Genomic DNA, 16569 nt, shown 5'->3' on the forward strand with positions numbered 1-16569 from the left:
GGGCTGCTGCCTCATTGATTAAACCTTTATTGTATGGTACTGCCATAGTGCAGCAATCCATTTTGTGCTTTACAGAAAGACATGAGTTCTTCAGCTAGGAGAAATGCCATCACATTTAATTTCCTGGCTTAAAATTAAGATGATTGAAGCAAGATAACAATCCACTTTAAAAAAAAAAAAAAATAGGAAAAATAACAGGATATGTGTCCCATAGCACAGCCCACATCTCTGGGGGACTGATAGAGCTGTCAGGGTGCCTGGTGCAGTGTCCCTACTGGGGGTTCAGTCCTAGGAGCTTCAGTCTCTGTGGGGGGAGCATTGGGGTGGGTTGGGGTGCAGCTCCTCAGGGTGTGGGTGCTGCTGACGTGCCATGCACTGCCGGAAGGCCTGGACCTGAGCCTGGCAGCGCCGCCAGTCCCGTTGCTCTGCCATGCACTCCTGCAGTGCCCAGTGCTGCTCTGCACAGCCCGTCCGTGACACCATGGCCTCCACTGGATCCTCCTCCTCTTCCTCCTGCGATTTAGGACGGCTCCAGGCATGTCCAGGCTTTGCCATAGTTCCGGTTCCTAGAGCGGGGCTGGAGGGTGATGGCAGACATCAGGGTGCTGCCTCCCATGACTGTTCTGATGACTGGGGGCATTTTCTTTTTAGGTGGTACAGAACCACCACCTTTCTTCCCCCCCAGCCTATGGATACACCCCATACAATCTCCATGGCACCCAGCACCTCCCTTACCTCTACGGGTACCTGGAAATCCCCATGCAACCCTCAGAGCACCCAGCACCTCCCCATACCTTTATGAGTGCTCAGCACCCCCTTCCTCCTCCCCTCCCCCCCGGTGGAACCCAGCATCTTCTATACCTCTATGGGCACCCAATAACCCCCTGCACCCCCACAGCACCCATGTGTCTCCCAGGGGTGCCCAGCAATCCCCATACACCCTCCAGAGCACCCAGTACCCCCCATAAAACCCAGTATCCCCCCATATGCCTCAAGGACACTCACAACTTCCCATACCCTTACGAATACTCAGCACCCTTATGTGCCCCCCCAGCTCACCCCACACGCCCATGGGTGCTCAGCTGTCCTCCACATCACCCAGTACCCCCCATACGCCCCCCCAGAGCACACCACACCCCCCACGTACCCCTCCCTGGGCATCCAGCGGATCCCAAACCCATATGAGTGCCCCCATACAACACCCAGAGGGCTCATCACCTCCTACGCGCCCAGACCCTCCCTCCCCCAGTATCCCCTAGAGGCGTTCAGCTCCCTCCGTACCCCTTTAACTCCGCGCGGCCCCTTTAAAGTTGACTTCCGTGTAGACACTTCCGGGGCGGGGAGAAGTCGCGAAACGCTCGTTCATTGGAGGGCGCCTGGACCTTCCGCTTCCGCCCCGCGTGGGTGCTGACGGGAAAGAGGAAGGCGGAAGAGGAAGGGGGTGTAGCGTCAAGATGGCGGCGACGCTGCGGATCCAGAGCGATTGGAGTCAGGCGCTGAGGTGGGAGCTGCCCCTCTGTCCTTTTCCAGCCCCGATCTCATTCTCCCGGCCCCGCGGTCACTGCCGGTCTTTCTCTCCGCAGGAGGGATGAGGGTGAGGCCTGGCTGAGCTGCCGCAGCCCGGGTGAGCGCTGAGGGCGACCTGTGGAGCGCCTGGGTGGGGGTGGTGCGGCCTGAGGGGGGTGGGAGCTGAAGGGTGGAGTGGTGGCCTGGGAAAGTCATTTAAGGAGAAATAACCCCGCAGGTCGAGGGGGCTGGGACCTGTTGGGAGCTGCGGGGTCGGGGAGTTGAGGGTGGTTGTGGAGGGGGTACGAGGGTAAGGAAGGTTGTGGGGGTATTGAGAAGAGTGGAGGGCGTTTTGGGAGGGGGTGTGAGATAGGAGAGTGATAAGGGTGGTTCTGGGGAAATCTGGGGGTTAGATGGAGGGAGTGGGGAGAGTTCTGGGGGGGACTTTTTAGGTTAGGTGTAGGGTGAAGGTGGCTGGGGGTTTTGGGAGATGAAGATGGTTGGGGGTGGGCTGTGAGTAGGGAGTGAGGGGAGTTTTGGGGAGAGAAATGAATCTGCAGGTTAAGAAGAGGGAATGAGAGTGGTTTGGTTTGGGGAAACGGGGTTAAGAGGGTGTGAGGGTGGCTTGGTGAGGCCTTGTGGGTTAGGAAGAGGTGGGTAAAGATGGTTTGGTGGGAGTTAGGAGGGGGTGAGAATGGTTTGAGGTGATGAGAGCAGTTTTGGGGGTATTCTGGGGATAAGGACAGGGTGAGGATGGTTTGAGGAGTGGGAATAGTCTGTGGAATAGGAAGGAGGGGTGAGAATGATTTGGTGGGGGACAGTTTAAGAGACTCATTTGGATTAAGAGAGGGTGGGAATGTTTTTGGATGGGTTAGGAGAGGAGTGAAGATAGTTTTGGGTGGACAGTGTGGGTTCGGAGAGGGTGAGGATGCTTTGAGGGAGGTCTTTATGTTAGAAGGAGGGAGTAGAAGTGGTTTTGCAAGAGGCACTGTAGGTTAGGAAAGGATTGGAGGTTTGTGGGGGGACACTGTGGGTTAAGTAGAGGGGTGAGAATGTCTTGGGGGGCACCACGTGGGTTAGGATGGTTTGAGAGATGCCTGTGGGTTGGGTGGGTGGTGAAGATGATACGAGGAGAGACTGTGAGTTAGGATGAGTGGAGTGATGACAGTTTGGGGAAGCTCCACAGGTTAGGAGGAGAGGGTGAGGACAATTTAGAGGAGTCATAGAATCATGATAGAATGGCCTGGGTTGAAAAGGACCACAGAGCTCATCCAGTTCCAACACCCTGCTGTGTGCAGGGTTGCCAACCAGCAGCCCAGGCTGCCCAGAGCCACATCCAGCCTGGCCTTGAATGCCTCCACAACCTCCTTGGGTAACCTGTTCCAGAGTGCTAGGAGGTGGTGAGGGTGGTTTTAGGGGTAGGGAGCAGAGGGCTGTGGGTTAGGAAGAGGGAATGAGAATGGTTTATTGGGAGAGAGGGGGAGGAAGCAGTGGTTAGGAGGGTGTGAGGATAGTTTTGTGGGCACCTGCAGGTTAAGAAGAGGGTTGAAGGTAGTTGAGGGATGAACCCTGTGGGTTATATGTGAGGAGGCTGAGCTGATGGCTGCTGATCTCTGCAGGGAAGCCCACGCTGTACGGCAGCCTGACCCGCCGTGGGCTCAGCACTGAGGGCATCCCTGACATCGCTGCCTCCGAGGGCTTTGTGGTCGGCGAAGTCACCAAGGTGACAGGGCTGGGGGAAATGTGGGCTTAGTAGCTGCTTTCCACAGCTGAAGGGGCCGTAGCCTTCGTGCAGCTGAAACAGTCGCTGTCACCTGGTCTCTCTCTGTGCGGTGCTCAGGTGTCTGTGGAGGTCGTAGTGAAGTGTGGTCGAGCTCTTGGCCCAGGTGACAGCTGTAAGATGAGAGCTGATGGCTTCGAGTTGCACTGGGAACGGATCAGATTGAAAAGGGAAAAACAAAATCTGCTTTGAAAATGTTGTAATGCACATCCAGCACGGGCTGCACAGGATGTGGTGAAATTACCACCCCTGGAGGTGTTCCAAAGTCGTGGGGGTGGGCTGGGGTTGGGGGATCTTTGAGTTCTTTGCAAAGGTTGGAATTGATGTGGTAATATTTCTCTGCTTCTCTCATCACCAGTTGGCTGTAAGCTGTTTGTGCCCCAGGCGTTTACAAGCGTTTCAGAAGGACTAACAGCACTTGTGCTTTTCTCCCCTAGAAAAGCATTCTCATTTCTTGTCCTCATGAGAATGTGTCCACCAAATTCTTGGCACCATACACAACTTTTTCCAGGATTCATCAGAAAAGTGTAAGTGACCTTGCTCTGTAAGAAATAGCTGGCAGTGACTGAATGCTTTCGTGATGCACCTGACTGCTCTGTTCCTGGTCAAGTGATAACTTTGTGTGTAAACTGGTTAGTAAACCATGTCAGACCTTATAAATAACAGCAACGATCCTGGTTAAGCTTCACACACACAAAAAAAGTCTAATATTCTATAGATGCTTGCGTGTTACCTCTTAAAACTGATCTGTTTTATTTCATGGCTATTTGTGCTGTTATATTCCTGGAGGTTCCTGAAGTTGAAATTGCCTTGTAACAGTTGTAAGAAACTGGATGCTTGACTGGGACTGGGTAATATTTGAGTCTTGACTTTATTTCCTCTTTTGATAATAAATAAATTAAAAGATCCAAGTGATTTCCTGATTTCCCTGTATTTCCTAGGTTATTTCATATGATTTCTTTCATATTAAAGTTTTGATGTGAGCACTGGAGTATATTTATTGTTCCTTGCAAGAGGGTGTAGTAGAGAAGTACTTGTAGAGGAGTCTGACAGCTAAAAGAGCCACAGGGATGTGAGAGGAATTGGGCTGGGGTTTCTGAGGGTGCTCTGGGAAGTCTGGTTGGCTTCCCAGCACAGAGCATGGCTGAATGCTCAGGGCTGAGCTGTGGATACCAGAACCTGGTGTTATGGAGCTGCAGGTAGTAAATGAGTTTGGAGAAGGCCCTGCTGCTGGTAGGTTTGTTTTTCTTGTTGATCACAAAGAACTTGAATTTCCCAGTGCCACAGAGACCAGACTTGGCCTTCTTGGAACGTTTCCTCTTCTGGTTGTCACTTTGGTTTTAACCACTTTCTTGCAAGTGCTCTAATCTGCTCATATTCTATTCCATGGTGGATTCTACTGTGAAGTCATTAGATAGAGGGATTAGCATGTCCAAAAAAAACACCCCACAAGACAAAAGAGGCTCCGTGCACTGAGCTGTTCATTTTTATGAAACCTCCTCCTGTTTGCAGTGCTCGTTTGCTGTCATTTAATGAAGCTGTGATGCTTGCCATAAGACAGCTGCATTGAGCTTCCATTTGCAGGGTCAGTGGAGCAGCCAGGAATTGAATGCTGTGTGCATTCATCTTAATCTGGTTGGGAATTCAGAGACTACAAAAGCTCAACTTGTATTTTAAAATATATGTTCATCAACTTGCCACTTAATGAGACCTTTAATGAGACCTGCTTGTTTTATTGAGCAATCCTTTCTTGTACCTTGCAGTCTAAGGGTGCAAGAAGCACAGCTCCTCCCTGATACAGAGCAGCCAACTTGGACCTGAAATTTCCTTTTTGCACTGTGGAGGAAGACAAAGTTGGCTTTGCTGGGCAGTGGTCTGTGCATTTGCTGAATGCTTCACCCTGACAGGGAAATGATCCAAGAAATGGTGGAGCTTGCAGCCTGCATGCACAGCCAGCTGCCCTAATGGGAGCCCCTGATGGCTTCCAGTGTACACCTGACTCATGATTTATTGAGTAAATTGTTGTGATAAACTCAGCAGAAAATGCTGAAAAGCAAAGTTTGTGTTAATGAAGCTCAACAGCAATATAAATCGAGATGCCTTTTGACACAGAGGCAATTCCACATCTCTGCAGCTGTTTTAAAAGGCAGCGGGGCTGTGCTGAGCCCAGGCTTGGCACAGAGGCAGCTCCAGAGGCAGAGGTGAATCACTTCTCTCAGCTCTGTGCTACTGAAGGGTTCTCAGCTGCCTTTTTGTGTGATAAATGCAGTCAACATTCACAGCATAGCAAAATGGAAATGCAGGCAGAAGTGTTGAGTCTGCTGTCAGAGGGCTGTGATGGCTTGCAGCTGTGCTGCAGAGCTCCTCTGGCAGCAGCTGAAGCAATATCCATTAACATGTGGATGAGTTTAAAGCTTGGCTCCTGTTGCCCTGCTTACCTGCTGCTGCTTGTTCTGAGTGCTCATGCTTGCCCTTGCCTGTTTCTGTATCCCTCCTGAGCACCTGTGAGTGTCATACATCAGCGAGGTGTTTTGTTCCTGTGTAACATCCTTCACAGGCTGCTTTTTGCTTAACAGAGAGCAAATTGCCACGGATTGTGGTGTTAAATTAAGCATCACCCAGGTTAACCACATGTAAGTGAACGTGTTTAATGGCTTTTTTAATAGCTAAGGCACTGTCTTTTCCTTCAGTATCTTCTAACTCCTGTTTTAATTCCCAAACTGGCTTTATTTAAAGTGGAGGCACAAACTCTGGGTGATGCATGTGCACGGTAAGGTGCCATAAGAACTGCAGTTTGCATTCCTCAGTGTGACTTCTCGCACTGGGTTGGTGTTTCTCATGTCTGTCGGTGGCTTTTGCCACTGCAGTGCTTTCTTTTAATCCACAGAATGCAAACAGAATCACTTGGAAGGTTTTGAAGGTAATGCAGTGTGAATCCAACAGCCTCCAATTCTTGTAAGAGAAGGCAGCGTTCTTCCAGTCAGCAGTGACAGCTTCAATGCTTCCAGCAGGATGCAGTGCTGCTGTTAACCCTTGCTCTAACAAAACCCAGGTGTTTTTTCTGCCTTTTATTGCAGTCCGTTTGGAAACCTCTATCTTGCAGTGTGCTCCTGCAGCTCAGAAAGGAAATGGGATCCTGGGCTCCATCAGCAGAGGGGTGGCCAGCAGGGACAGGGAGGTGATTGTCCCCCTCTGCTCTGCCCTCGTGAGGCCCCATCTGCAGCACTGCGTCCAGGGCTGGAGCCCCCAGCACAAGAAAGACAGGGAGCTGTTGGAGAGGGTGCAGAGGAGCCACAAAGATGAGCAGAGGGCTGCAGCACCTCCCTACAAAGACAGGCTGAGGAAGCTGGGCTTGTTGAGCATGGAGAAGAGAAGCTGCGGGGTGACCTCAGTGCAGCCTGCAGTGCCTCAAGGGAGCCTGCAGACAGGAGGGGAGTCAGCTCTGTGCAAGGGGAGATGGCAGCAGGACAAGGGGAAATGGTTTGGAGTTGAGGGAGGGCAGCTGGAGGTTGGATGTCAGGGGGAAGTTGTTTAGAGAGAGAGTGGTGAGGGGCTGGAACAGCTGCCCAGAGAGGCTGTGATGCCCCGTCCATCCCTGGAGGTGTTCAAGGCCAGGTTGGATGGGGCCCTGGGCAGCCTGGGCTGCTGTGAAATGGGGAGGTTGGTGGCCCTGCATTGGTGGGGGGTTGGAGCTTCGTGATCCTTGAGCTCCCTTCCAACCCAGGCCATTCTATGATATCAGGTGTAGTTTCCCTGTTACATCACTTCATCCACAACTGCAACACATCTTCCTTTCTCAGTGGCAGCAGTAATGTCTTTCATTGTGGGAATGGTGATCCTGTTAGAGGAGTGTGAGTTTAACATCTGTTCTCTTCAAAGGTACTCAGGTGTGCTGGTGTTAATGCAGAGCGTGCAGTTGTTTGTACCCTGCTGTCACAGAGCCCTTCTGAGGAGACAGCCTGCTTGCATCAAATCAGTTTTAGTTCAGTGTTTTGGGAAACTTTGGCTCCATAGGTATCTTAAGCAGTGTCTACAAGCTGGGCAGGCAGGGAGTGCAGTTATCTGGGGTTGTGCAGAGCAGCTTAGCTCATTGCTTAACTGCATATGAGAGTTGCTGGGAAAATCCAAGTTCCTGCTTCATCTGGAGTGAGCCTAAGATCCAACCTCTTTCCATGCAGCTCTCTGACTCAGCATTGCTCTTCTCTCTGCTTTGCACATCTCCACAGTGAAACAAGCAGAGAATAACAATTTTTTTTATGTCTGGTTGGTGGCAATTAGAAGAAATCTGGGGTGCTTTGTACCAGCTTCTGGTCCCCCAGCTCATCTCATCATAGCATGGCCTGGGTTGCAAAGGAGCACAGCGCTCATCCAGCTCCAAGCCCTGCTGTGTGCAGGTCGCCAAGCAGCAGCCCAGGCTGCCCAGAGCCACATCCAGCCTGGCCTTGAATGCCTGCAGGGATGGGGCATCCACAGCCTCCTTGGGTCAACCTGTTCATTTCATTATCCTCTCTTCATGTAAAGGCATAATTGATAGCTCAAAATGTATTGAGTTTGAGGAGACAAAGTCAGTGAGCTTAAGGATGTTAAGTGTTAGGGGGTTTGTTACCGAGCTGAAATCTGTAGCTGAACGTATGGGCACTTCCAGGTGTTTTTAAAGAGTTAAGCAGTCTGTCTTGGTGAGATAATTGTGCTGGATGATGTACTTAGCACATCTCCAGTGGGGTTGTACGTTCTTGAGCAGGAATTGCTATGTACAGAATCACCTTGAAGCTAACATACTGTGTGTTTTGTCCCTCCTGCAGATTACCTGTCTGGATATTTCCAGTGGTGGAGGCCTCGGCGTGTCTACCAGCACAGATGGGACCATGAAGATCTGGCAGGCTGCAAATGGAGAAATAAGAGTAAGAACAGCAACTTTATTTGGTGTTATGTTGTCTCTGACATTGCAGTGTCCAGCTATGACCTGGGGCAGGCTGTCTGCATGCTGTGGGCAGGCGAGTGTCTGGTTCTTGATTGAAAAGCTGATGGGAATCTGTACATCTTAGAGGTTTTCTGTTGTGACTGTTGGAAAGCACAACTGCTCTGAAAAGAGAGAATGCTCATCAGTGTGATGAGAGCTCGAAGACGAGGAGTTACAGCTGGAGTGCTGGAGGGAACTGACAGCTCCTAGCCTGCGTGGTGCAGGCACTGCTTTATTCTGTGATAGAGAAGAGGAGGAGAAACTGCCCGTGACACTTAATCTGTTATTAGAAACAAATGTAATTCCTTTGCTTTGCAGTGAGTGTTCACATAGCAGAGTGAGGCTCAAAGTGTCCCTTTTTGCCTGCCTAGAATTCAGATAAATCTGTCCCAGGAGTGCAGACTTGGAGGATCTGAGCTTAATCCTCCACCCACGTGGTAACACCCATCTCTCCAGTGTCATAGCTCGAAAATTGCTTGGCATGAGGGTGATGACAATGGAACTAGCATGTAGTTCTTTGTTTTTCCAGAGACTATTGGAAGGCCATGTGTATGATGTGAATTGTTGCAGGTTTTTCCCATCTGGCCTTGTGGTTCTGAGTGGGGGAATGGATGCCCAGCTAAAGATCTGGTCAGCAGAAGATGCCAGCTGCGTAGTAACCTTTAAAGGTCACAAAGGAGGTACAGAGTACTTAGCCTTTAAAATGCTTAACCTGCTGTGTGTGTCATTGCATTGCACTCAAGGGCTGACCTTCAGTCCCCAGCCTGCTGCACCTCGTGCTGTACGTTTGTGTGTTAGATCTCAGTGTGTTAGATCTTCAGCCTCCAGGAATGTGAATAAAAAGATCAGTGGTTGCTGTGTTAAACAGCTGAAACTTTCTCTTGATGAGCTGAGGGAGGACACGATCCCTCAGCCTGTTGTGAGTGCCAGAGGTGGAGCTCTGGAGCTCTGACCTGCAGGTGTAGCCTTGCTGCTTGCAAGGAAGTGCCTCCTGCTCGTTCCCAGCTCATCATGCTTACCTTCAGTTGCTCCAGAGCCTCTTCCTTTTTATTTTCCTTTGCCTAGAAAAGCATGCAGCAGCTTTAAGAGATGGGCAGAAGGTGAATGAGCACTTAGTGCCTTGAGGGTGCCATTCTCACTTTCAGCATCATGCTCAGCAAGAGCAGCTGCAAGGATGCTTCAATGAGGATTTCTTCGTCGAGGCTGGAATAAGCTGCTTCATTCTCAGATGTTCAGCTCTGCCCTCTTTGATGATCTTGCTGCTGAAAATGACAATAAATTACTTGCATAGAGGATTCCTGGTCCACCTTCTGTGGTGCTTTGAGGGCCGTTTGCTGTGATTGCTCCAAACTCTTCCCACTGACACTTTATTCCCAATGGATTGCAAGGCCTGGATGGTGAGCCACCCAGAAAGCCTCCTGAGAGCAAGCTTTGGGGCAGAAATGTCTCCCATCCTTGGAGATCAGCGAGGTCAGGCTGGCGCAGGCTCTGAGCACCTGATGGAGATGTGGGTGTCCCTGTTCACTGCAGGGATTTGGACCAGGTGGCCTTGAGAGATCCGTGCCAACTCAAATGATTCTATGGACAGAGCCTCTGTTTGACATAATCTCTGACAAGATTGGGTTTTCAGGACCATTCATTCAGAAGCAGTCTGAATTTATGCGTGCTGCTTAAGCAAGCTCCTATTTTACTCCTGTTTACCAATTTAACAGTTGGGTGAGCATGAGCAAATGCAAGTGAGCTGCAGATGCAGCATGGGATGCCCAAAACACTGCTCAAATTCCCACTTTCCTGAGCAAATAGCACAGCTCTGCTCAGGCTCCTGTTCTCCCTGTCTCACAAGGTGCTTTGCTGAGGACTGTGAGCCATGCAGCCACCTGCTGAAAGCCTGATTAACTTGTTTTGCACTGAACATGCTGCTGTTTTTGTGTGATCTAATTGCATGGCTTTAAAACAGATTCACACAAATGTGAGCAAAACGTGGCAGGCAGTGTGATGGCATCAGGTCAGAACAGCTCTGTTTGGCTCCTGATGCCTCCAAGGTTCACCTTCACAACTCCAGCCCAAACTGCTTGGCTTCTGCTGATTCAGGCTTCCCCTGTTATTTCAGTTTGTGATGTTTAATGACTGCTTCTGTAGGGAAAGTATTAATTAAGTCTTCTAACCATCTGACTGTTCCCTTCCAGAAAAACACTGTCATGTTGGTTTTGTTGGGTTTTTTTTGTTTCAAATCTGGACTCCAAATGGAGTGGCTGGGGGCATTAGCATTTGCTAAGGCTGCTCTTTTGATGTTCCTGCAGCTGGGTAATAGAGATACTGCTTGCCCTGTGCAGCTTTTGGGATTATCTGGAGCTGTAGTTGGCAGTGCTGCAGGAGTGCTGGGCTTGACAGCTTCCTGCCCAAGCTAGAGGTGAACTTTGGAGCTAGAAACTTGGCAGGAGCTGCAGTATCAGCTAAGTCTGAGATGTGGGAGGTCATTGCCCAGTTCTGCTCCAAGTGACAGCTCACGGGGGGGGGGGGAAGGGGCCACAATTTAGGGGATTTAACCAGGTGACTTGTAGAAATCCCTTCCAACCTCAGCCATACTGTGATGTTGGTAGCATCCCACCCTTGTGCAGCATGGTGGCTCCCATGCTGATCCCCTGGGAGCTGCTGTCTTTCACACACACTTCTCTGTGGTCGTTGCTTCGGGGCTTGTAGGTGGGTGCGTGGTTGCCCTGGGACATGTATGCTTCTCTCAGCCTTTGCCTTCTGTGCTGTCTCTGAACACGGCCTTTGCTTTGATGCAGGTATTTTGGATACTGCCATTGTGGATCGGGGAAGAAATGTCCTTTCCTGCTCTAGGGATGGCACTGCACGCCTCTGGGACTGTGGCAAATCCTCCTGTCTGGGTGTCATTGCTGACTGTGGCTCCCCCATCAACGGCATCGCTGTGGGCACTGCTGATGACTCGGTGAACCTGGGCACGCCTGAAAAAGCTCCCAGTAAGGAACATTCTGAAAGGACAACCTTTATTTCCCCTTTGTTTTATCAGCTGGTGCTGCAGGTGTAATTCAGAGAGCGTGGCATGCTGCCCTATACCTTCACTAGCTCACCAGAATGCAGCCCTGTGGAGGAATCCAGCCTTACTTTCCAGCTTGGGTGATTAAGACTGCAGTCTCGTTTGCTATTGGCCTGCTTGGCATAAGAGGGGTTTCAGCAGTTGTGATCCCAACCATCTGACTTGAGGACATTGTCTCCCTGTGCTGCTGGAGTTAACTTTTGTCTTCCTCTCAGGTGAACGTGAGGTTGGGACGGAAGGGAAAATCCTGCTGCTGGCTCGAGAAGACAAGAAGCTGCAAGGAGTTGGGCTGCAGAGCAGGCAGATGGTAAGGAGGCTGAGACTATCAGTAGTGCTTCCAAATACCCCTCTGCAGGAGGGGATGGGGACCAGCACTGTGCACACGCACTGGTTTTGTGCTCCCATGTGAGTGCTCAGGAGCTGCTATCTATCCAGCTCTCTGGGGAGCAATGCCTTTGGATGGGGTCCCAGGTTGCAGTGTTCTCCCCTGTGTTTATTTACTGAAAGAGAGACTAAAGGCCAGTACAATAAAGGGATCCTTTCTCTCCTTTTTTTTCTGGGTAGGTTTATACATGGGGGGGTTAAGGAGTAAGAATTGCTCGTTTGTTCCACCCAGGTATGTGGCAAACTAAACAGCAGCCAGTAGGTATCATTGAGAATGCAGGAACTGAGGCTGTGTCTGCAGGGCTGCTGCTTTCCCAGCACTCCTTCCCTGTGGCCTATTCAGGGGCTGCACAGCCATGCAGCTGGAGTGTAAAATGTCTCTTTGTTTTGAATAGCATGTAAAGGGATCTGAGGTGTTCATCAGCACATTTCCCTCCAGCCAAGGGAAGGGAATTGGCAGGTCTGAGGTCCTGAAGATCCTACAGGACTGTCCCGGGCTGTAGGACACAAACTTCTGGCATAGCAGATTTAATTCCTTGTGGAGAATGAAAATTGAGTGGAGCAGATGCTCGCCAAGGCTGGTGAGTGGGGTGTCAAAGGCTTGGCTGGCAGTAATTTGCAGCCCTGCAGCAATGGTTGTGGCTCTGTGAGAAGGGAGCAGTCTTCACAAGCCTGCTTTGCAGATCTGTTCTTGCTGCTGTGTCTGAAGACAAGTTTGAGCTCAGTGTTGGTCTGCCTGTCATGATGTGATGGATTCTCTTCTCCAGAGTGCCCCAGGGGGCACTCACTGATTGCAGTAACCTTCCTAATTTGGCAGGGCTGGTTCTAGGGCACTGTTCTCCCACACATCTTGGAGCAGAGTTGAGAGGGTTATTAACCTACCTCTGGATTTGTGCCATGACTCACAGAAACAACCTTACTGACTTCCTGAGTAAATTGCTTCCTATTCCTGGCTGTCCTGCGGCTGCTTTGGCACATCTGTGACACTTGCTGTTTTTTATATTCCCAGGTGTTCCTCTTTGATGGATCTGATGCATTCAATTGCTGCACGTTCCTCTCAAGTACCTATTTCCTAGCAGGGACTCAGGATGGGAACATCTATCAGCTGGATGTGAGAAACACCAAGTGAGTGCATGCCTGGGGCTGCAAGTACTGAATGGCAATTGTGGGTGGTTGTTTTCCTCTGAGGAAGAGTCAAATCAAAGGTTCTGGCAGACGTTGCCTCTTCTGAAGGTGGATTCAGCCCAGGGCAATGGCACTGTGAGCTTTGGAGCCCCTTGGCATCTTTTCTTTCTCTTGGGGATCGCTCAGGAGGATGTTTGGCAGGAGATGCTCTGAGGTGGCTTTTACTGGTGTGAAGGGCAAGCTCCAAGCAAGGAGCATCCAGATGGAGGGGGGAGGACAGGGGAGCCTGGCATGGAAAAATCTGGGAAGTCTTTCATGCACAATAAGCTCCAAGCTTGTGGCTGTTTTGGTAGGGATAATCCCTGTGTCTTAATGTTCTCCTTATGTATCTTCTAATCACTACCTCACATTCTTCTTTCAGCGCTCAGGCTTTGGGATGGATTTTGATTTGTCCATAATGCTTTTCTTCTTCCTGTTCCTTCTTTGTATTTTTCCAGTGCTCCAATCCAAATAATTCACAGATCAGGAGCACCAGTGCTTTCCCTGTTCCCGTACAGAGATGGATTCATTGCCAGCCAAGGTAACTCAAGTGCTATGTAGAGATTTTGGAATTGAACTGAGCAGTTTCATGCTCTTTCTGCCCTCTCTTATATACAAGCATTGGATGTCCAAGCCTCTAGAAGAGGGCTTGACCAAATGTCCATTGCAAAAAGGTGATGTAGTGGAACCTCCTATTACGTAGTTGCTTTTTGCCTTGTGATTTTTCTTGTGCTCCCCCAGAACAGGGCCTGCATGGAGCTTCTCAGTCATTACAGCCTTTTCCCATCTCACTGATGCCCTCACAGCACGTCTCCATTTTCTTTATAGAAAGAACGTGGCCTGTTTTTACTCCTCACCCAATATTCCTTCCTTCCTTGGTGTTCTTTCTGCTTGCACAGGTGATGGAACGTGCTTTATCATCCAGCAAGACCTCGATTATGTCATCGACCTCACAGAGGCAGACTGTGACCCTGTGTACAAGGTAAGGAATATGTTGTGTTGACTGAAGTAGAGTGCTTGGGGAAAGGTGATGCCAAGCATCAGGCACTTGCATTTACCTCAGGAATTGGCTGCCTGAGGTTTTCTGTTAATGTTTGGCATAAGCAAATGCTGTCAGCATCTCTCTGTGGTACGTGGTAGTATTATCTCCACTTTGCAGGAGTGGAACTGAAGCAGAGAACTAACTTAGTTGTGGAGTAGATCTGGCAGAATGGTTTTTTTTTTTCCTGTAAGGAAGCTGGAATTGATCTGTGCTTGGGAGTTTATGGGGGTCAAAGCAACAACTGGCAGCACAGTGCTGCCTGTCTTCGGCTCCTATGTGATGTGAGACCACAAAAGTACTTCAGCTCTGTGTCCACACAGATGGGAGACAGTGAGCTGTGTTCCCTGGGCTCTGCATCACATGGTGCAGAGGATGGAAACCTGAAGGAAATCAGCTTAGTTTTAAGTGGTTACCCCTCTGCAGTCCTTTCCTGAGCTGATAAACACAAGTTTAGCATGCAGCATCATTCTGAGTCTGAAATTTGACCTGCAGAATTCGGGGAATCATAAAATCATGAAGGTTGGAAAAGACCTGTAAGGTTACCAACCCCAGCACATCCCACCGTGCCCCCTGCCTGCCCCCATCCCTCAGTGCCACATCCCCACGGCCCTTGAACAACCCAGGGATGGTGACTTCTCCACTCCCTGGGCAGCCTGTGCCACTGCATCACCACCCTTTGGAGAATGCTTCTTAATACCCCACTGACTCCTCCTCTGGTGCAGTGTGACGCCTTGACCTCTTGTCCTACCAAATTCAGCAGTACCCAAACCCTTTTTCCCCTTCAGATCTATCAGAAGACCCTTTATGTGAGCACTTACCTGCCCACCTCGGAGACAGGAGTGAAATCTTCAGTAAATTCATACAATTGTAGAATGACAGCATGGCCTGGGTTGCAGAGGAGCACAGCGCTCATCCAGCTCCAAGCCGTGCTGTGTGCAGGTCGCCAAGCAGCAGCCCAGGCTGCCCAGAGCCACATCCAGCCTGGCCTTGAATGCCTGCAGGGATGGGGCATCCACAGCCTCCTTGGGCTTTTTAGGAAAACGGACCTTTCCTATTAATCGTTACCACCTGGGAGAAGCATTCTCCTGTCCCTTTGGTACCTAACAGCTCACTGAAGAAAATTCACATATTCAGAACAGATGGTTCCTTTCTTGTGGGATGATGTGCATTCTGAGCAATGCACTGCTTTATCCTTAGTGGAGCCCTGAAACCCGGCTCTGGCACTTCCAGAGATGGGACATCTTTCACATTTGTTCTATGGGGGAATTGCAGGTGAGCACCTCCTGCCATCTCACACAGAAGTGGGCCCATGAGAACCTAGTGAGGTGCAATAGGGCCGAGTGCAGGGTGCTGCATCGGGTCGGGGCAAAGCCAGGTATTGACACAGACTGGGGGAAGATGTCCTGGAGAGCAGCCCTGCGGAGAAGGGCTGGGGGTCCTGGTGGACGAGGAGCTGGGCATGAGGCAGCAGTGAGCGCCTGCAGCCCGGAATGCAGCCAATGTGTTCTGGGCTGCATGAAAAAGGGGCGGCCAGCAGGGAGAGGGAGGTGATCGTCCCCTCCATCGGCTCCTGTGAGGCCCCATCTGCAGCGCTGCGTCCTGCTGGGGTCCCCAGCACAGGATGGACGTGGAGCTCTGGGAGCGGGTCCACAGGAGGCACTGAGATGAGCAGAGGGCTGGAGCAGCTCTGTGTGAGGAAAGGCTGAGGGAACTGGGCTTGTTTGGCTTGGAGAAGAGAAGGCTGCAGGGAGATCTGATGGTGGCCTTCAGTGCTTGAAGGGAGTGGATGAACAGGAGGGGGAACGGCTGTGTGTGAGGGTGGGTGGTGACAGGACAAGGGGAATGGCTTGAAAGTGAGACAGGGGAGGTTTGGGTTGGATGTGAGGAGGAAGTTTTGGAGGCAGAGGGTGGTGAGGCAGTGGCACAGGTTGCCCAAGGAGGCTGTGGATGCCCCATCCCTGCAGGCATTCAAGGCCAGGCTGGATGTGGCTCTGGGCAGCCTGGGCTGCTGCTTGGCGACCTGCACACAGCAGGGCTTGGAGCTGGATGAGCATTGAGCTCCTCTGCAACCCAGGTAATGCTATGATTCTATGAATTTTCATAGAGAAAGCATAAGTTGTCCCACGTATCTTTTAGATGTGTGGGTGCTTCTCAGAGCAGTGGCAGAGCTGTTGGCTTCCTCTGCTTTTCCCCACGCCCATACCATGAGAGCTGCTGTACTCCCACCCCGCTCTGTTGGTTTACTGCATTTTTTTCCTCCTTTTCCAGGTCGCTCCGTGGGAGAAGCAGATCTACACGTGCTGCAGGGACGGGGTGGTGCGGCGGTACCAGCTGGGCGACCTGTAGGGTTGGGGGCTGTGCACAACGGGGCCGTGAGCGCTGTGAGCAGGGCTGGGGCTGCTTCCGCTTTGTCAGCTGCTCAGCTTTGTTCATTACGGCCGATTTTTATCTGTCGTGGGGGTGACCGCTGTTGGTGGGTGGGGGTTGGGGATTAAAGCGTGGCTGTGGGCTGAAATAAAGAAGCTTTCATAGAGCGCGTGTGCAGGAAAAGCCGTCATTGAGCTCCAAAAGGCGCAAGGGGGGCGGCTCTGGCGTGGGAAATGGCGGCGCCGGAAGAGCCGTAGCTCCCGTCGTGCCTCGCGCCACCGGAACCGGAAGTGCGGCCAACAGCC

The 16569-nt window shown here is 51.0% G+C and overlaps 2 protein-coding genes across 3 annotated transcripts; one reads left to right on the forward strand and one right to left on the reverse strand.

Moving 5' to 3' along the window:
• Positions 1–95: 95 nt before the first annotated feature.
• On the reverse strand, positions 96–1376 carry LOC128088662 (cytochrome c oxidase assembly factor 4 homolog, mitochondrial). Of its 2 annotated transcripts, none has more exons than XM_052699417.1 (2): positions 1282–1376; positions 96–577 (listed from the first exon to the last, which is right to left on the reverse strand). In XM_052699417.1, the coding sequence occupies exon 2, from the start codon at positions 553–555 to the stop codon at positions 298–300; it is 258 nt and encodes an 85-aa protein (XP_052555377.1). In that variant the 5' UTR covers positions 556–577; positions 1282–1376; the 3' UTR covers positions 96–297. The 2 variants fall into 2 exon arrangements, with proteins under 2 accessions (XP_052555377.1, XP_052555376.1); XM_052699416.1 differs by lacking the exon at positions 1282–1376 and adding an exon at positions 1148–1265.
• A 31-nt stretch (positions 1377–1407) lies between these two features.
• PAAF1 (proteasomal ATPase associated factor 1) lies at positions 1408–16442 on the forward strand. Its single transcript, XM_052699339.1, has 12 exons — positions 1408–1501; positions 1584–1624; positions 3126–3229; positions 3724–3813; positions 8089–8187; positions 8776–8926; positions 11036–11230; positions 11523–11614; positions 12701–12816; positions 13314–13396; positions 13755–13837; positions 16166–16442. The coding sequence occupies exons 1-12, from the start codon at positions 1455–1457 to the stop codon at positions 16241–16243; spliced, it is 1179 nt and encodes a 392-aa protein (XP_052555299.1). The 5' UTR covers positions 1408–1454; the 3' UTR covers positions 16244–16442.
• The last annotated feature ends 127 nt before the right edge of the window (positions 16443–16569 follow it).

Source organism: Tympanuchus pallidicinctus, unplaced genomic scaffold (genome assembly GCF_026119805.1).
Source record: "Tympanuchus pallidicinctus isolate F22 unplaced genomic scaffold, pur_lepc_1.0 scaffold36, whole genome shotgun sequence".
Lineage (NCBI taxonomy): Eukaryota > Metazoa > Chordata > Aves > Galliformes > Phasianidae > Tympanuchus > Tympanuchus pallidicinctus.